Raw genomic sequence first — 16021 nt, forward strand, 5'->3', positions numbered from 1 at the left:
GAAGAACGTCATTATTATTATTTGTATTATTATTATTATTTAAAAGAAGAAGAATGTATTTGTTATTATTTTGTCCGTCTGAATTATTTTTTGGTCATTGAAAGCCTTTCATTACCGAACCCAGTCCGTGTGCACCTGCCGGCCTAACCATGAAACGTCAGGGTAAAGCGCACAGGCTCGCAACTGATGAATACATATGGCTACAAATCAAATGCTTTGGTAAAGTCACACAAATTAAACATTGAAGTCCATGTTGCACAAAAATAAACACTGAAGTTTATAATTACTATGTTGTTGTAGTTGTTGGTCATAATACTATATCATATCTTTTAGTTTGTCAGTGCGTTTTGTGGTGTTAGGAATTGTTTTTCTGCGCATTTCCGCACTTATTCAAAACGTGCGTACACCACCTCCTGAGCTGGCGTAGGATTTGAGCGTGTCGTACGCCAACGTCCATATTGATAAATCTCAAAGTCAGCGTGGGTTTGGGTGTACGCCAGGTGTACGCTGGAAATTTGGTGTACGCACTTTTGATAAATGAGGGCCAATGTGAACAGGCGAACAAAACAATCAGACCTGAGCAATAAATCAGAATTGAGCATTAAGGCTTACAGTGTGGATGTTGCCTTAGTGTGCACAAAAGTGGCAGTAAAGCTTTCCAATCATTTGCTACTGATATATAGCTCTGAAAAGACTGTTTTCACATTTACAGCTGTTCTGAGATAATCCAGTCATTTCAATAGGAATCCATGCAATCAGGAATTTTGCAATCAAATGATTGCCCTACACAGATTTTGAATCGGGTTCAGTTGGTCATACAAATTTGCTCCGTCGACCAACAGAAAGCTGCTTGGTTTGAAAGTGACTTCAATTTGAGCAGTGCTTCATGCATTGCTACACTATTGACAAGAGACAATTGAGCTTTTTTTCATGGACATTAAAGGTAGAGCAACCTGTATGACTGATTTTCTTCTGTGGAACACAAGAGGAGAAATTCTAAAGACCATTGCTCTTGCCCACTCTTTTGAATGGAGACTAAAGCTTTTTATAAAAGTATCATAAGTCCATACATATAAAAATTCTAACTTCACAAATCAAACTGGTCCAGTTCTGCAATGTTTACATCTCACTGAAGGGAATCATGACTTCAGAGGAGTTGGATTAGACCGCAAAAGTTATATAGACCATTTAAATAGAGTCCCCATTCATTGTGATTGTGTGGAAAAGAGAGATTAGGACATTTCTCAGAATTTCTTCTTTTTTGTTCCACAGAAGCAAGAAAGACCTAAAGGTTTGGATGAGTAAATGAATGATAGAATCAACATCTCTGGGTAAACTATACTTTTAATCTGGTATTGTCAAATTTTAAGATGGGGCCTGAAATCTCTAACAAACAGCTCTCTAAGCACTGACTCAAATATGGGGAGTCTGTGTATGTGTAAACAAAATATGTACAATACAGAGTATTTATTTAGACACAAATCCAAAGTTATACTAGTTAAATTTCATCCTCATCCACTCAGGTCAAGTAGCAGACAAATTACAATGGCGAACACCCCTTTTTAAACGTTCATTATTGCATTATGATTGGCAGTGATGAGACAGTGCAGCCTAATTGTAAAAACCAGTAATAGCTCTGAATCTGCTTTCCATTTCCATTATGACCCCCTCTGCACCCATTATTTTAAATGAGCACAGAGACCTTGATATGTCATTTCTGAGAAAAAAATTCCAATTATTTTGCCAACAACTAATACTAAATAGTCAGCCAGCCTCACATCGCTCAACGTTTAGAACGCAACTACAAACAGATCAATATTCTGCCCTGTCCACAAAAACAAAGATAAAAGATAAAGAGCAAAAATCTTTAACAATGCGCACCAGCCAAAGAAAGAGAGCGATCGCTTTTCATTGTTTGTTGTGTCTTTTTTTTTTTAGTCAGGGAACTGCATCAGCCATAAAAGGATCATTAAAAAACAAACACGAAAACATCTCATCGATTAGGCCTCCGCAAATGGCTGCTTTGTTGGAAACATCAGCTTGCGTGGGGTCACAGGTGAGCGATGCCTGTACTGTACAGCTGTTATAACAGAGCTGATGTTTATAAAGAAAAAAAGAACAAGAGAGGAAGAAAAAAACAGATCAATAATGAGTGTGCTTCAGATGAATCGTATCAGAGCGGCAGGACAGTCATAATGAGAGAATGGCTGCTAGAAAATAACACAGCAGGCAACAAACTATGAAAAGAAAAATTATACTAAAAAGGCTCAAAAAGGAGAAATCGAAAGAGTTTCCTCTGCCTTTAATAAATCTCACACTGTCCACCTATGCAAGCACTCAATTTTATTATACACAGGCAAAAAAGTTTCAACGGTTTGACACTAATCTTTTTGCGAACTTCAACGGTAAATCCATATTTTATTTTGGTTGGTGCAATCACTAATACTAAGAAGAAAGAATGCTCTAATGAACCAAGGCAAAAGTTTCACCTCGCATGAAAAAAAAGGTTACAAACTTGGGAGGAGGTTTGTAAGAGAACTAATAGTAATTAAACAGGTTTCTGTGGGTTTAGCTCAAACAATTCAGGCACAGTTCCAGATCCAGTTGTGAGAAAAGTTTATAAATACTTTACATTACAGGATTTCCAAAGGAATGGCTCAGAAAATGTAGTTTTCATAGCTATTTTATATAAGATTGCAAATTGGTTTTGTGATATGATTAATATAAGCCATAAACATTTCTCACTTAAAAAAATGAATGCGATTTAAAAAGTAAATAAATATTCTAACAATAAATTAAAGTTGGCATGAAACGGAAGTTGCAATAATCTTTTCTTACCTATTGTGATGTATATCCGAGTGAAAGGCTTATTTTAAAGAAGGGTGAGACTTGATTTTGTCCATTAAGAATTGATTGGATCATTGGATCAGTGTGGTTTGCTATAGAGTGCATTAGTGCCCATCCCCTTTTTTAGCAGCGTTGGTTCCAGAAGTATTTTTCCATTCACTTCTCCCATAGGGATTTTTTTTTTTTTAAGTCTAAAAAAAGAACCAAACCAACAAGCTACAAGGTGAATCATAACATTACAAACTTTGATTTAAAGCCAAACTTATTTGAAAATCGGACAAAAATAGAAAGCTACAAGACTGTGTACTTAACGGCTTTAGTGAGAGGAAAGAATAGTTGATTATATATAAAAATATATATTTTAAATGTATTGCAAAACCACACATACATAAGTAATTTAACTCGATTAAGTTATTTGAGGTGTTTCATGGGAGTGGGCGAGTGGGTTAATGAGCTCTTCGGATTTAGCCTGTTTCGACTCTTATTGGTGGAATATTTTGTACTGTACAGCATCATGGGTAATGTTTGTTTGTTTTTTTAACCACAAATTCCACTGTTAAACAATTATTTGAAAAAAATTAGGTTAAAAAATAATGTGGGCTGATTGCTTCAACAGAAGCAAATACCATTAACAACTTCTCAGGTTTATAAGTTAACAGCCAAAAAAAGCATGTGTTAAACCAGACGCTAATTTGTGCTGCTCTTGGTAGCGTTGGTCATTATGGAAATGATCCGCTGCATCTGTGTCCATTAATTAGCTCGTCGTCAGTAGATCACGTGCAGAACTTTCCTCTCCCATCAGCGCTTTTATGGAATTGCGTTCTCACGCTAATTTGCCCCCTTTAGTAAATCTGGCCCTTAATATTCTATCTATGTTGTTTGAGGACTCGTCAGCATGTTCTTGAACCTAGGATTGAAGGATGCCCAATCTAAGGTAATGTAGAGATGGTGAAAGTTTCGTCCAAGAGTAAACTGCCTGACTCTGGACTATGGGGACTCAAAACATCCTTTCATAATTCCTCCAAGACTTATGTGCTTCAACAACTCTTTTTCTAAGTTTCACTGAAATCTCTTTTGATCCACCCATACTGCACTTCAACACAAATAGTTGTGAAGAGCAGATCAACAAAAGTTTTTAAATGGCAGGATAAGTCAATCCCACACTTAAACAGTTGGTACAATATGACTATGCTTCAAACAACAGTGAGTTGCCTTGCTGTATAATGTCTACATGGTCAACTCTGTTAACGTTCATTCAAAGTAGCTCTACTCATCCAAACACGCTCAAGAGACTCGACTAATGCTCTTGGTTGATTCAAACATCATCTGACATGAACATTGCTATGCTAATGTCTCAATATAAATAAAGAAATAAAAACACAACATTGATATGCACAAAATTGAAACACAAGTGTATGATACAGCACATGCAACTATGCAATGTTTTTGTGTAATTTCTCTAAGAGTTTGTTTTCCAAATAACCATTCTGCAAATTATGAAAGAATATGAAATATGAAAAAGATTAAGTAATCAGAAACTGGTTTTGAAATTAAGAGCATCTTTGAACTTGTAATCTGAAGGCATTTGCGTAAATAAATGTATATTTACACCAAGAACACTTAATCCTCCAAGTCCAACCTTGAGTGAAGCTTTGATGTGTTTTTTTCTTCTTTTCTTTTCTTTTTTTTAGCATAAAGCGATATTAAGGAAGTCCAGGTAAAGGCTTAACTCTGTTTGAAGGTCATCTGCAATCTGTTTAAAACCATCTACTGTTTAATTTATGCTAATATTTTATTTTGATAAGAGAATTTCTTACTCTCTGGCCTTATGCTAATGCAGTTTATAATAACTTAGTAGTTTACCAGAAGGATTTGAAAGGTGTGGTGATCTCAAATCCTTTCCTCTCAACCGGTTTCACACACGCAGCCGTCAGGTCCACTGCAGCGATGGCCAGCCCTGCATTAAAATCCTGTGAACAACCAGCATAATATCAAAATAAGACCTTTATAAAACACTACATTTTTCATATCCACATATATCATCATCAGGAACAAAAATAAAGAAATAAACATAGTAGTGCAAATGAAGCAGATAATTCACTGCATATGAACAATCCAACATATTCACGGGCTGAAGCCAACTATAAAATGCAAGGAAACTGTTGTGTGAGAAGGGTCAAGGAGAGCACAGAACAAACACAGAGCTCACTGGAGGGTGAATACCTGCTGATTCATTGATCAGCGTCTGAATGAATGACAAAGTTTATTTCACACAAGAACAAGCAGGAAATGCACAACAAACTTTATTTACAGACTTTACCAAATACTTCAAGGACAACAGCTAAATAAAGACCTCAAGGGGACAAGAAGAAAGGAGATGACAACAGTCTAAGGCTACTGTATCGACCCTCTCAAGACATTACTTATACAAGTATGAAGTGTGGGTAGCCATTTTTATTTTATTTTATTTTTATTGTTTATTACTTAAGTCCTGGGCCACTTCAAGACGACCCAAAAAAAAGTACGTATTTTTTAAGAAACTTATTTAATTTTGTAAGATTAAAGGCTCATTTACACCAAGGACAATAACGATAACAAAATAATGATCAAGATGTAGTTCTAAAAATCATTCTAATTATAAAATAAAGTCCACATCACAACTATAATGATAATGGCACAGAGAAACAATATCGTTGGAATCACTTTCAGAGCAAATTTTTTCCAGCTGATGAATGATACAAACAGTCAATCGGCCTATCAGAATCCATCCTGCTTTAAAGAGCTCAAGTACTTAAAGCGGCAGACGACAAACCTGCAGCGAGCACAGAGCGTTAACGTTCATTGTTGTGGATGCTAATATAGTTATCATTAGTTACCTTTACTGTTATCGCTCTCAGTGTGATCGGGCCTTAAGACATGTTAGTCTAGTTTCCTTTGGGGTTTTGCAGGGGACCCTTTTAAGTGAACCAAACAGCAACTTGAAGGCTGAGTGGAAGAGATCAGCATTTGGTATTTTGATAATGACTTCTTTTGTGTTTTGAGTGTCATGAAAGCCAGTTGATGACACAATTTTCACTATAAAGCAAATGATCTGTGAAAGGTGAACTCGATTGGACTCACCAAATGTAGTCGTTAATATGTGATTCCACAGCATTTAAAAAGACACACATTTTTACACACAAAAAGTATGCAAATTGATGAAGCCTTAAGACTCTTAGATAAGAATTTCTGAAATATGTCTTATAGAAATGAATGAACTTCTGACTGCATAATGAGTTGAGTCATCTTTGCTGAGAGAGTCTACCACCTATGTCATATGTAATTAAAAGGAAAACTCCCTCAGAGAGACTCAAAAGTAGTGACACATGCCTAATCTAGTAATAGAGAGTGAACAGGTGTGAGTAAAGTTAGAGGTAAAGAGAGAGAAAGAGTGATACTGACACAACCGCAGTGAGGTCATGACCCGAGAATGATATCACGAATGCTATTAAACAGACACATTACTCATAATACACTGCAAGGTCTTTCTTTTCAATTTACTGATTTTACGCAAAAGCTTTTTTCACATTTCATGCCTTTTCTTGTCTGCAACATAAAAACAGCCCCCAGTCTTTTATTTCAGAACCCTAAGGCTCTGTTATAAACCTAGTGAGATGCCTTGCTCATTGCCACACGTGCAACTGCCTTCTCAGGAAGTGAGAAGGAAATAAAATTGGACAAGTGACATAAATGACAATTTGGAAAGTTCTGCATAGACAGAAACTCTCACACAAACCATGCGGAAGATTTGACAGCTTCGCGGCTGATTGCCAAGAGTTTGTACATTTTGATTAGATTAAAATACTGAAAAAGTATTGATAAAATTGGTTAAGACTTATAAGACTTACTGGTTATATTTATTTTGTATGAGACATTTCATCTTTGTCTATGTTGGATAGACTTTTTCCACTGAGCTCATTGCAACAGGATTGCCTTTTCTGTCAAGGATACATGTGATGAGGTCTTAGAATTTGGCCAAACGAAGGTTTCTAAAACTTTTCACAAATAGTGGATTGCATGTGGTTACAGGGGTTACATTGGACAGCAGTTTTATCACCCTAGATTTAAAAAAAAAAAAAAAAAAAATTTTTTGGTCAATCCATTATGTGCTCCAATTTTTCTTTGTTCCAGTATACACACATTCTGAATGTTGCATGGCCCTGGTTCAAAAACAGCATAAGAAAACGGAAACAAAGAACAGGGTTCTTGAGATGTTATTGTCAAAGCTGAACTACTTTAAACTTGATACGGTGCATTAAAATTGCAGCACTGTCGAGAGCTGAATAGTTAACACTCAAACAGCAAGACTCGATGTAATGACCAAAGATAAAAACAATTAAAAAAAACGGCTCAGACGGAACATTGCCTGTGTGAACAGCTTCTTAATTTTTGTTTGTTTGTTAAAAAACGATTTGTGTGGTCAGCTAGTAAAGACACCTCAGTGCTTACACCACAAATTATTTGATTACAGATATGTGTGAAATCTCAGTTGTCAAATTTCAACTTTCATCCACAGCGTACTCTCCATTTCAGTAAAATGAAATTATACGCTGACACTCCTACGGTCTTGTCATTGTAAGCGTGCAGTTCCGAGTTCGCTTGGACCATGCGCTCTTTCATCGACGTGATGCGTTGTATGTGCTGAGCATGGTGTTTAGATCCCGACACTTCTGTCTGGTTCGGTTTCGGGTCAGTGTCGGGGTTCAGGCATTCATGCTCCATGTTTTGTCTCTTGTTGTGAGTGCACAGGTTAGTGTTCATTCATTCACTCATGCGCTCTCATCCCATGTGTTTTGTAGAGCACATGCTTTATGTTTTCATTGGCCAGGAGTTCTTGTGTTGTCTTGTTCTGTGTAGAATATGGCTTGTGTCTTTTATTGGTCGCATTTCATGTTGTCATGTTTAGTGTGGACACGCAGTCGGTTTTGTGGGGCTTGTGATTGTGTTCACTGGTCATGTGCTCTTATTTTTGTCATGTTTGGTGTGAACACATGGCTTGTCATGTTTGTTTCTATGTGCCATGTGCTCTCCTGTCTATTGTCTTATGCTGTATTCACACCATGTCGTAATTATCGTAGTCTCATGATGACAGCATGTGATGTTACATTCGGAGATGTTCAAGCCCTCGAACTGGGAATTATGCGTTTCTATGGCACCACTATCAACTCCTAAATTAATCTGCAGCGATCAGGTGGTACAGTAGTCATGTGGTTCAAGTAGGAGCTCTCAGACAATTCCCATCTTACAAGCTGTAAGGTGTGTTCGACATCGGCTGCATGTAACCGATCCGTGAGAGTTGCCGCGTGCAGACGGGGAGGAGCTGCAAACGGAGACGTGAAGTCGGACACTTCCTGTTTCCCGTAGTGACGCTCGCGCTGCGTTTGCATACTTTACCACAGCTAAAATTAAATAAATGCAATATTTGTCAAATACACAGACTTTTCAAAGATATTTTCATTCAATGATTTATATACTGCTTAATACAGCGTCTGTCTGTACAAGAATAAAGTAAACTGCTAAATAAAAGCAACTGCTCTCGAAACGCTCTTGCGGTACTTTGATGGCATACGTTAGAGTCAAGTGGTTTCGCCGCTGTCTCAAGTCGCACAAAATTTCTAACCGGCATGCACTGCTTCAAGTAAAGCCGCCGATCAGTCTGCGCAGCACTGCATTAAGTTGTACAAGCCTGTCACTACCTAAAACTTCTAAAACAAGCAAAACAGAAAATTGTAAACCCCCGAAGCTAACATACTTTTCAACTAAACATATTTTTGGTTTCACTTTATTTTGATGGCCCCTTTAACACATTCTGACTAAGTAACATTGCACCTACATGTCAATTAACTCTCATTAGAATGTTCGTAGAGTATTAGTAGACTGGTAGGGTTAGTGTTAGTACTTGAAAAGTTATACTTACAGTCAGTTTGGGGGAGCAGACAGTCTACTAAAACTCAAATGAGAGTAAGTTGACATGTTGTTAAAAAAAAAGTTACTTATAGTTAACAGAATGTTCAAAGGGGACCATCGAAATAAAGTGTTACCATATTTTTAGACCATCGTATCATACAGGCTCATTGGGAGCTCAGGCTGAAATTCTAGAATTTCCTCAGACATCTTCTAATTGTCCTTTTAAACTTTAAATGTTAGCCATCAGAGACCCCGCAAAGTGCCATTCCAGCACCAATGTGCTTCGTCTTTCTGTGTTCTTTGTTTTGGAGCAAATATTTTAAGTAAGGAAATCAAAAATCGATGTAGCACTAAACTGTAGTGGCATCACGTGATTTGGGCTTGCCTGTTAGGTTGGCTTTCATTACCTTGGGGAAACATCATTGCCTGACCTCAGAGGAGAAAAGGGCAGCACACTTCATCCTCTCCAAGACGGGAAGGGGGGGAAACCGGCGTCCTGGGCAGCTCGTTCATCTTGTTAAATTAAATACTCCACTTCACTGAACATGAACCGAGCAACCCACCACTGTACCATTTTCCTCTCTCTCTCTGTCTCCTTCTCTCCATCTTGATGCTCCTTTGTGTTTTCTTCATCCCTCAACAGTCACTGCTGTCTTCACCTCCCTCTGTTATCCCTCCGTTCTTGTCTCTCTGCCCAGTTCCTCATTCATTCCCTCTTTCCCTCGCTCCTTTACTTTTGCCCCATGCCATCTTTTCCTCCACTCCCTCCCGTTTATCTCACCACTTGTCGGAGTGGTTGCCACAGAGGGGATTTAATGCAAAAACAATACAATCAATTTCCATTTTCACTGCTCTCTTTCTCTTTCCCCCTTCCGCATGCTAAATCGCCTGACGAAAAACAATTTCCTTGCAGAATGAAGACAAAGATGTTTGCTCGTGCTAATAAGGAAAATAATGAAAGACAAACAGAGATGATGAAGTGTGTGTGCCGCCTATTCACACAGAATAACCTTCTCTGCTTAATCTCATTTAAAACTGAGACCAATTGGGTATAGATCACATACATATGCATACGAGGTGCCATGGCTTGCGTGTGCATTGTAATAACTATACTCTCAGCATATGGGCTCATTCACATAGGAAGGGGAACAAAACACAGGTCCTACTACTTTTAAATGAGTGAAAGTTTCAGTTATTTTGCTACAATGACATAACAGTATCTAATTATATCACAAACAAAGGGGGAATAAGAAAAAAAAAATATTAAACTAATTAGCAGAGGAACAGATAATAATAGGGAAGGAAGGAAGGAGGGAGGGAAGGAAGGAAGGAAGGAAGGAAGGAAGGAAGGAAGGAAGGAAGGAAGGAAGGAAGGAAGGAAGGAAGGAAGGAAGGAAGGAAGGAAGGAAGGAAGGAAGGAAGGAAGGAAGGAAGGAAGGAAGGAAGGAAGGAAGGAAGGAAGGAAGGAAGGAAGGAAGGAAGGAAGGAAGGAAGGAAGGAAGGAAGGAAGGAAGGAAGGAAGGAAGCAAGGAAGGAAGGAAGGAAGGAAGGAAGGAAGGAAGGAAGGAAGGAAGGAAGGAAGGAAGGAAGGAAGGAAGGATGGATGGATGGATGGATGGATGGATGGATGGATGGATGGATGGATGGATGGATGGATGGATGGATGGATGGATGGATGGATGGATGGATGGATGGATGGATGGATGGATGGATGGAACCCCCCCCTCCCAAAAAAAAAACGAACAAAAAAATATATAGATTTACCTGGTCTGTTTTACAGAGTCTGAAGCTGGTTCCCATGAGGCTGAGGTAGACTCTTCCTTTGAGGCCGCGCAGCTCGACGTAGCCACTCTTGTTTGTGTTATTTTTGCGAGGCTGATGGGAAATGGAGGACTGGGAGCTCACTGCAGACTGGAGAACCTCTAGCCAATCCTGACGTTCTCCTTAGAGGGAAGACAGAAGATGGAGGGAGGTAAGAAGTGGTGTGCGTGCCTGTGGAGGAACGCTGCATTCTGTTTGATGTATGTTGGTGAATGCGCAGGTATGCATGTGTGTGTGTGTGGAGATGCTGTGCCACGGGAATAAAAGGGAAGGGAAAAGTGTCTAATATTATTGTTATACTTTATAAACTTTTAAATCTGCAAACAAAGCAGGTATGCAAAAGCCCCTGTGTCTCATTGTATTGTGTCTGCCTCTGTGTTTGTGTGTACTTGTGAGATGAGGGAAGGAAGCCTGAGAGGGTTCTCTTGTGCTGTTTAAATAGGGCTACAGGGGCTTCACACAAATTCATTGCAAGCACACACACTAGCCAAAAAACATTAACAGCTGGATACTCTTATCCTCTGCAGGTCTACAGCACCTGCCACATCCAGAGAGAGAGAGAGAGAGAGAGAGAGAGAGAGAGAGAGAGGGGGGGGGGGGGGGGGGGGGGGGGGGGGTAAGGGGAGAGATAGAGCAGGATCTCATTTCAATAAAGGTGAGTGTTTCTGCGTACAATGTCTTTCGGACAAAACTCAAATTTTGCTTGTAGTCAGCAAAATACTTTTTAGGCGCAATGTAAGTGTTAGTGCATCAGATATATAACCATATTTGACTACTTAACTTAAGTACAGTTCCATTTTATGATTATGAAAACAAATGTTTGATTCAGTAATGACACTCATATGTGCATATCTGCCTATGTAGAAACTAAAGTCACCTAAGAGAGGTACATTTTGGCAATATTGCTCTTTACTTGCCTCACTCACACATCTCATTCTGTATTCCTCACATTGTACAAGAAAAGGAAGACTGAAATACAAACCTGCAATAATGAAAAAATGTAACAGCTTTCCCCACACCTTATGGACTGACATGTGTAAAGTATTTTTTGCCAGACTGCTGTCAGGTAGTTTTACTCATAGGTGATAATTAAATAACACCAAAGAATGCAGATAACTTTACTTTTGTTAAACATTCCACCTGGGTTTGATTTATGAATATAATTTAATCCATTACAAACATTTTCTCCATTTATTGATAAACGTCCGCTAGAAGGCTGTGTGTGTGTGTGTATCAAGGTCAAAGTTTGGCTGGTTAGCATGGTCCCAACATGGGGTCAGTAAGAAGTTAATACTTTTATTCAGAAAGGATGCATTAAATTGATTAAAATTGACAGTAAAAACATTTATAATTTTACATTTATAAAATTGTACTAATATTTCAAAACATTCCTGTAATTAAAATCAGATAAATGTAACCTTAAAAACATTAAATAAATCTTACCGAGCCTAACTTTTTTCAACAGAAATGGTGACACACTTTAGTTTAGGATCCAATTCTCACTATGATCTAGTTGCTTATTAGCATGCTTATTACTAGTGTATTAGTACTTATAAGCACATATTAATGATTTATTCTGCATGACCATATTCTACATCCCTTAATCCTACCCAATACATAAACTTAACCACTACCTTACTAACTATTAATAAGCAGTAATTAGGAGTTTATTGAGGCAAACGAGAATGTGAGAATTGGACCCTAATCTAAAGTGTGACCGAAATCATTTAAGCCACTTTTCCACAGTTGGGCCAAACCGTTCTCGTTGCTAAACTGTTCCATTCAGTGCTGATCCGGCCCAGCAGGTACGGATATGATTTAATTTTCCAATGTGGAGCTGATAACAGAGCTCTTTGGAATGTAATACAAATGCGTCAATCATTGCCTTGGCAACGCAAGATTTTACAGATGGAATGAGATGTAAATAGCAACTGCATTATGGAGGATTATCAGATTTTTCTGTTAATTTTATTATTAACGTGTGTTTATTCGCTTAAATAGCGCTCTGCCAGCTACAGAGAAACTGGTAGCCAGGCAACAGACAAGTGACCAATCCTGAGTGGCGACGTCACTACACGCTTTCTACCAGCACGGTTCAGCACGGCTGCTCAGAGAATGCCGGGCCGCGAACGGCCGAACCAAGCTCAAGTGGAAATATAACGTTCCTTACTGTTATAAGAACGGTTCGGCCCAACGGTGGAAAAGCAGCTTTGGTTTCAGATAACTGGATCAAAACAACTTGACGTGTTGCCATGAGAAAAGATTACAGATTATATAGACTTTCTTAATAAAACAAATCGTTTCATTTTACAGCCCTAGTTATCACTGAGAGTGACCATGGCTTCAATACAAACTCACAGAAAGTTACAAACTACACTACCTATAAAGTCTGAAACCTTGAAAATTGGTGGCTGTGAAAAAAAGTATTTCCCTTTCTCCATGAAAACATTGTTATTCACAAAATATTACACTCTCTCTAAAAGAAGAGACCTGCACAGTTGAAGACTGACCCAGAAAGAGTGGATGTCATGTGAATGTTTTCTCACACACTCTTGTGCATCTAAATGATTCCCAATGTGCTGCTCGATCTCTAACACTAATTCTCATTCTTATCTTTTGTGCTCATCCCATGACCACCCACTTCCAGCTCTTTCATTCACTCACTCATTCTCTCTCTCCTCCTCTCTTGTGTTTATCTTAAGATTGATGACTCTTTCAGACTGCTATAAAGCTGTTTAAAGATGCATGAGCAGATCGGACCAGTGCTCTCTCTCTCTCTCTCCGTCTCTGAAATCTTCTTATGGTGGAAAGTACAGTTAAATGCATGCCTTAACTGACTTCCCTCACAGTAATTCACTTACAATGGGTCAGAGGTCATTACACAATAGCTGGAGAGAATAGAAGGACTGAGGAGACCATTATTTGTTGATATTCTAGGACACTATGGCACACAGCAGTGCTATTAGCCACAGATTTACCACAGTAATTGTGATGCGGAAAGCAAAAGGCCATGTCAATAACATGGTAATTGAATGGCTCATGGCGAACCGCTCACCCTTGCACTGTTGCTTTTATTGCAAGGTGTCAAAATAAATAAATAAACTGCAATATAAAAAGTTAAATAATCTCACCAGTCTGAATGGCCTTGAGCAAGTCAAGTTGCTCTATTTACAAATAATGACAAATCATATGTGTCATGCTTAGGTTTACAGATATTCAGTGTCCACAGAAAGTATTTGGAGATTTATGGAACACTCAAAAATGTTTGAGCTTCATTGCATCAGAAACAAAATGTTCAAATTAAATGGAACGACATACATATTTAAGTGTAGTGTAAGAGGTCAAATACATTTTGAGGCACTTGTCTGTTGAAACAAAATTCCTTTAAAGAGGCAATATTATGTACAAAGTAATTCGTTTTTGGGGCCAAGAACAGATTTTCATTCCTGAATGTTCCAAAAACACATTATTTTTCACATAATCTGAAAGAAACGCTCTGTTTAGTTCCGGTCTCAATGAAGCCCCTTCTTCCGAAAAGCCCAATGAGCTCTAATTGATCGGATGGACCAGTGTGTTGTAAATGGTCAGTCACTTCAAGCGTATTTTGGAAATGTCACGTCCATTACCATAACCGCATATTTTAACACACAACTAACACAGCGCAACCAGGCCTCGCCTGGTTATTAAGAAAATATCACATAAAATATCCAGGCAATGGTGTGGCAACAATATGCACCAACAGGGTGTTTACTGTACATATTAAATCTAAAGCTATCATCATTGTCTCGGTTGTTTCAGCTTCTCCTTTAGTCTGGCTTCTCTCTCTCTCGCTCTCTGATTGGGTGTGCTGTGAAAGATCTACTCAGAGCATCTTATCTTATAGCAGAGATGGTAAGACGATAAAAATATGAGTGAAAGATGATAAAAGATAGAGAGTGGAAGTGAATTGGTTTAAAAAGGATTAGTGAAAGGGGGTCGAAACATGAGATAAGACAGAAAAGCAAAGAGGCTCACCTTCTTTCTCTGCCCGAAACACAAAGATTCTTACAGAGGTGACCACCTCAAACTTATTTTCACCCAGAGTGCGAACTTGTTTAACTGCTGAAATAGGAATCAGGCCCTTCGAGTACATCTCCTGCAAAGAATGAGGGAGACAGAAAAAATATTCATAGTGTGTATGGACAGACAAACCACCAGTCAAAAAATTGGACACACTTAACAATGTTCGTCTCTCACAATCTTAAAAACTTATGAAAAGGATTATCAAACAAATGAAAACAAACCATACCAAAATAAACACACAAAAAAAAAACCGAAACAAACCAAATATGAAAGGAAACAAAACAAAAAACATGTTTGGATGCACTGGATCAAATAGTGAAGGAAAGCCCTTCTGCTTAAAGAAGATTACATAAGTCATCTCATGAATTTGGTTGGTGTATATATACAGTTTGTTATTTTATTATTGACGATTTCACTAATATTCTAAAATGCAATGCAAATGAATAATAATCATAATAATAATGAACGAGAACCATCATGTATCAACACTTTTGGCTGGTAGTGTACGGACATTGCAACATCACTTTCATACATTGTTTCCAACAGAAAGCTCAATCCAGCCATAATACATCTGCTTTCTGTAAAAGAAAAGAAAAAAGAAAAGAAAAGATGGATTGAGTCAAGCACACACTCACACACTCAAGCAGGCCTGATTCCTAATACCAGTCCCCAGCTAACAGGCTTGGCACTCCAGTATTTATAGTCTGATGTTTTGTGGGAAGAGATGAGGGAAACAGAGCTAGTTGTTTAGAGAAAGGAGTGTTTGGTCTCTCTGTGTGCTTCAAACCAACATAAGCCTCCAAAGCAGCAATAGAGCTCTGTGAGACCTCCTTTAGTCTACAGAACTCATACACAGCACTCCAGCCGCTCTAAAACAGCAGACTGTGATGGATAGAAAAGGGCAAATGCTGTGGAGAACTGAAAATGAAGTGAGAGAATGAGAGGGAGACAAGAGCCGTTTCAAAACCCAGTGAGCTGCCTACGCAGGTAACATTTTAGGCAACATAGGTGACAAATCTACTAATGTAGCGTTGCATAGATCTTTATGTGAAGGTGGCAATACCAGTATGCACTGTGGAACCGTGCTCAGCGGAATTTTTTTTTATTTAAGGTACACTCACTACTGTTCAGATATCTGGGTTTGGTAAAAGTGTTTTAATGTTTTTAAAAGAAGTCTCTTTATGCTCACCAAGGCTGCATTTATTGGATGAAAAATATAGTAACAGTTATATTGTGAAATTATTTCAAATAACTGTTTTCTATTTGAATATATTTTAAAATGCAATTTATTCCTGGGTTGGCAAAGCTGAATTTTCAGCATCATTACTCCAGTCTTCAGTGACTT

The 16021-nt window shown here is 38.3% G+C and overlaps 1 protein-coding gene across 1 annotated transcript in view; it reads right to left on the reverse strand.

The window, feature by feature from the left end:
• The window catches only part of arap2 (ArfGAP with RhoGAP domain, ankyrin repeat and PH domain 2), a 122164-nt gene that overhangs the window by 57835 nt on the left and 48308 nt on the right, over positions 1-16021 (reverse strand). Inside the window, exons 8-10 of the mRNA XM_056258923.1 lie at positions 14629-14749; positions 10558-10736; positions 4711-4817 (exon numbers count right to left, since the gene is read on the reverse strand). Of these exons, the coding sequence (XP_056114898.1) occupies positions 4711-4817; positions 10558-10736; positions 14629-14749 (407 nt within the window). The remainder of the gene's footprint in view (positions 1-4710; positions 4818-10557; positions 10737-14628; positions 14750-16021) is intronic.

The sequence above is a fragment of the Rhinichthys klamathensis genome, unplaced genomic scaffold (genome assembly GCF_029890125.1).
Source record: "Rhinichthys klamathensis goyatoka isolate OS25496 unplaced genomic scaffold, OSU_Roscu_1.1 h1tg000161l_1, whole genome shotgun sequence".
Taxonomy (NCBI): Eukaryota; Metazoa; Chordata; class Actinopteri; order Cypriniformes; family Leuciscidae; genus Rhinichthys; species Rhinichthys klamathensis.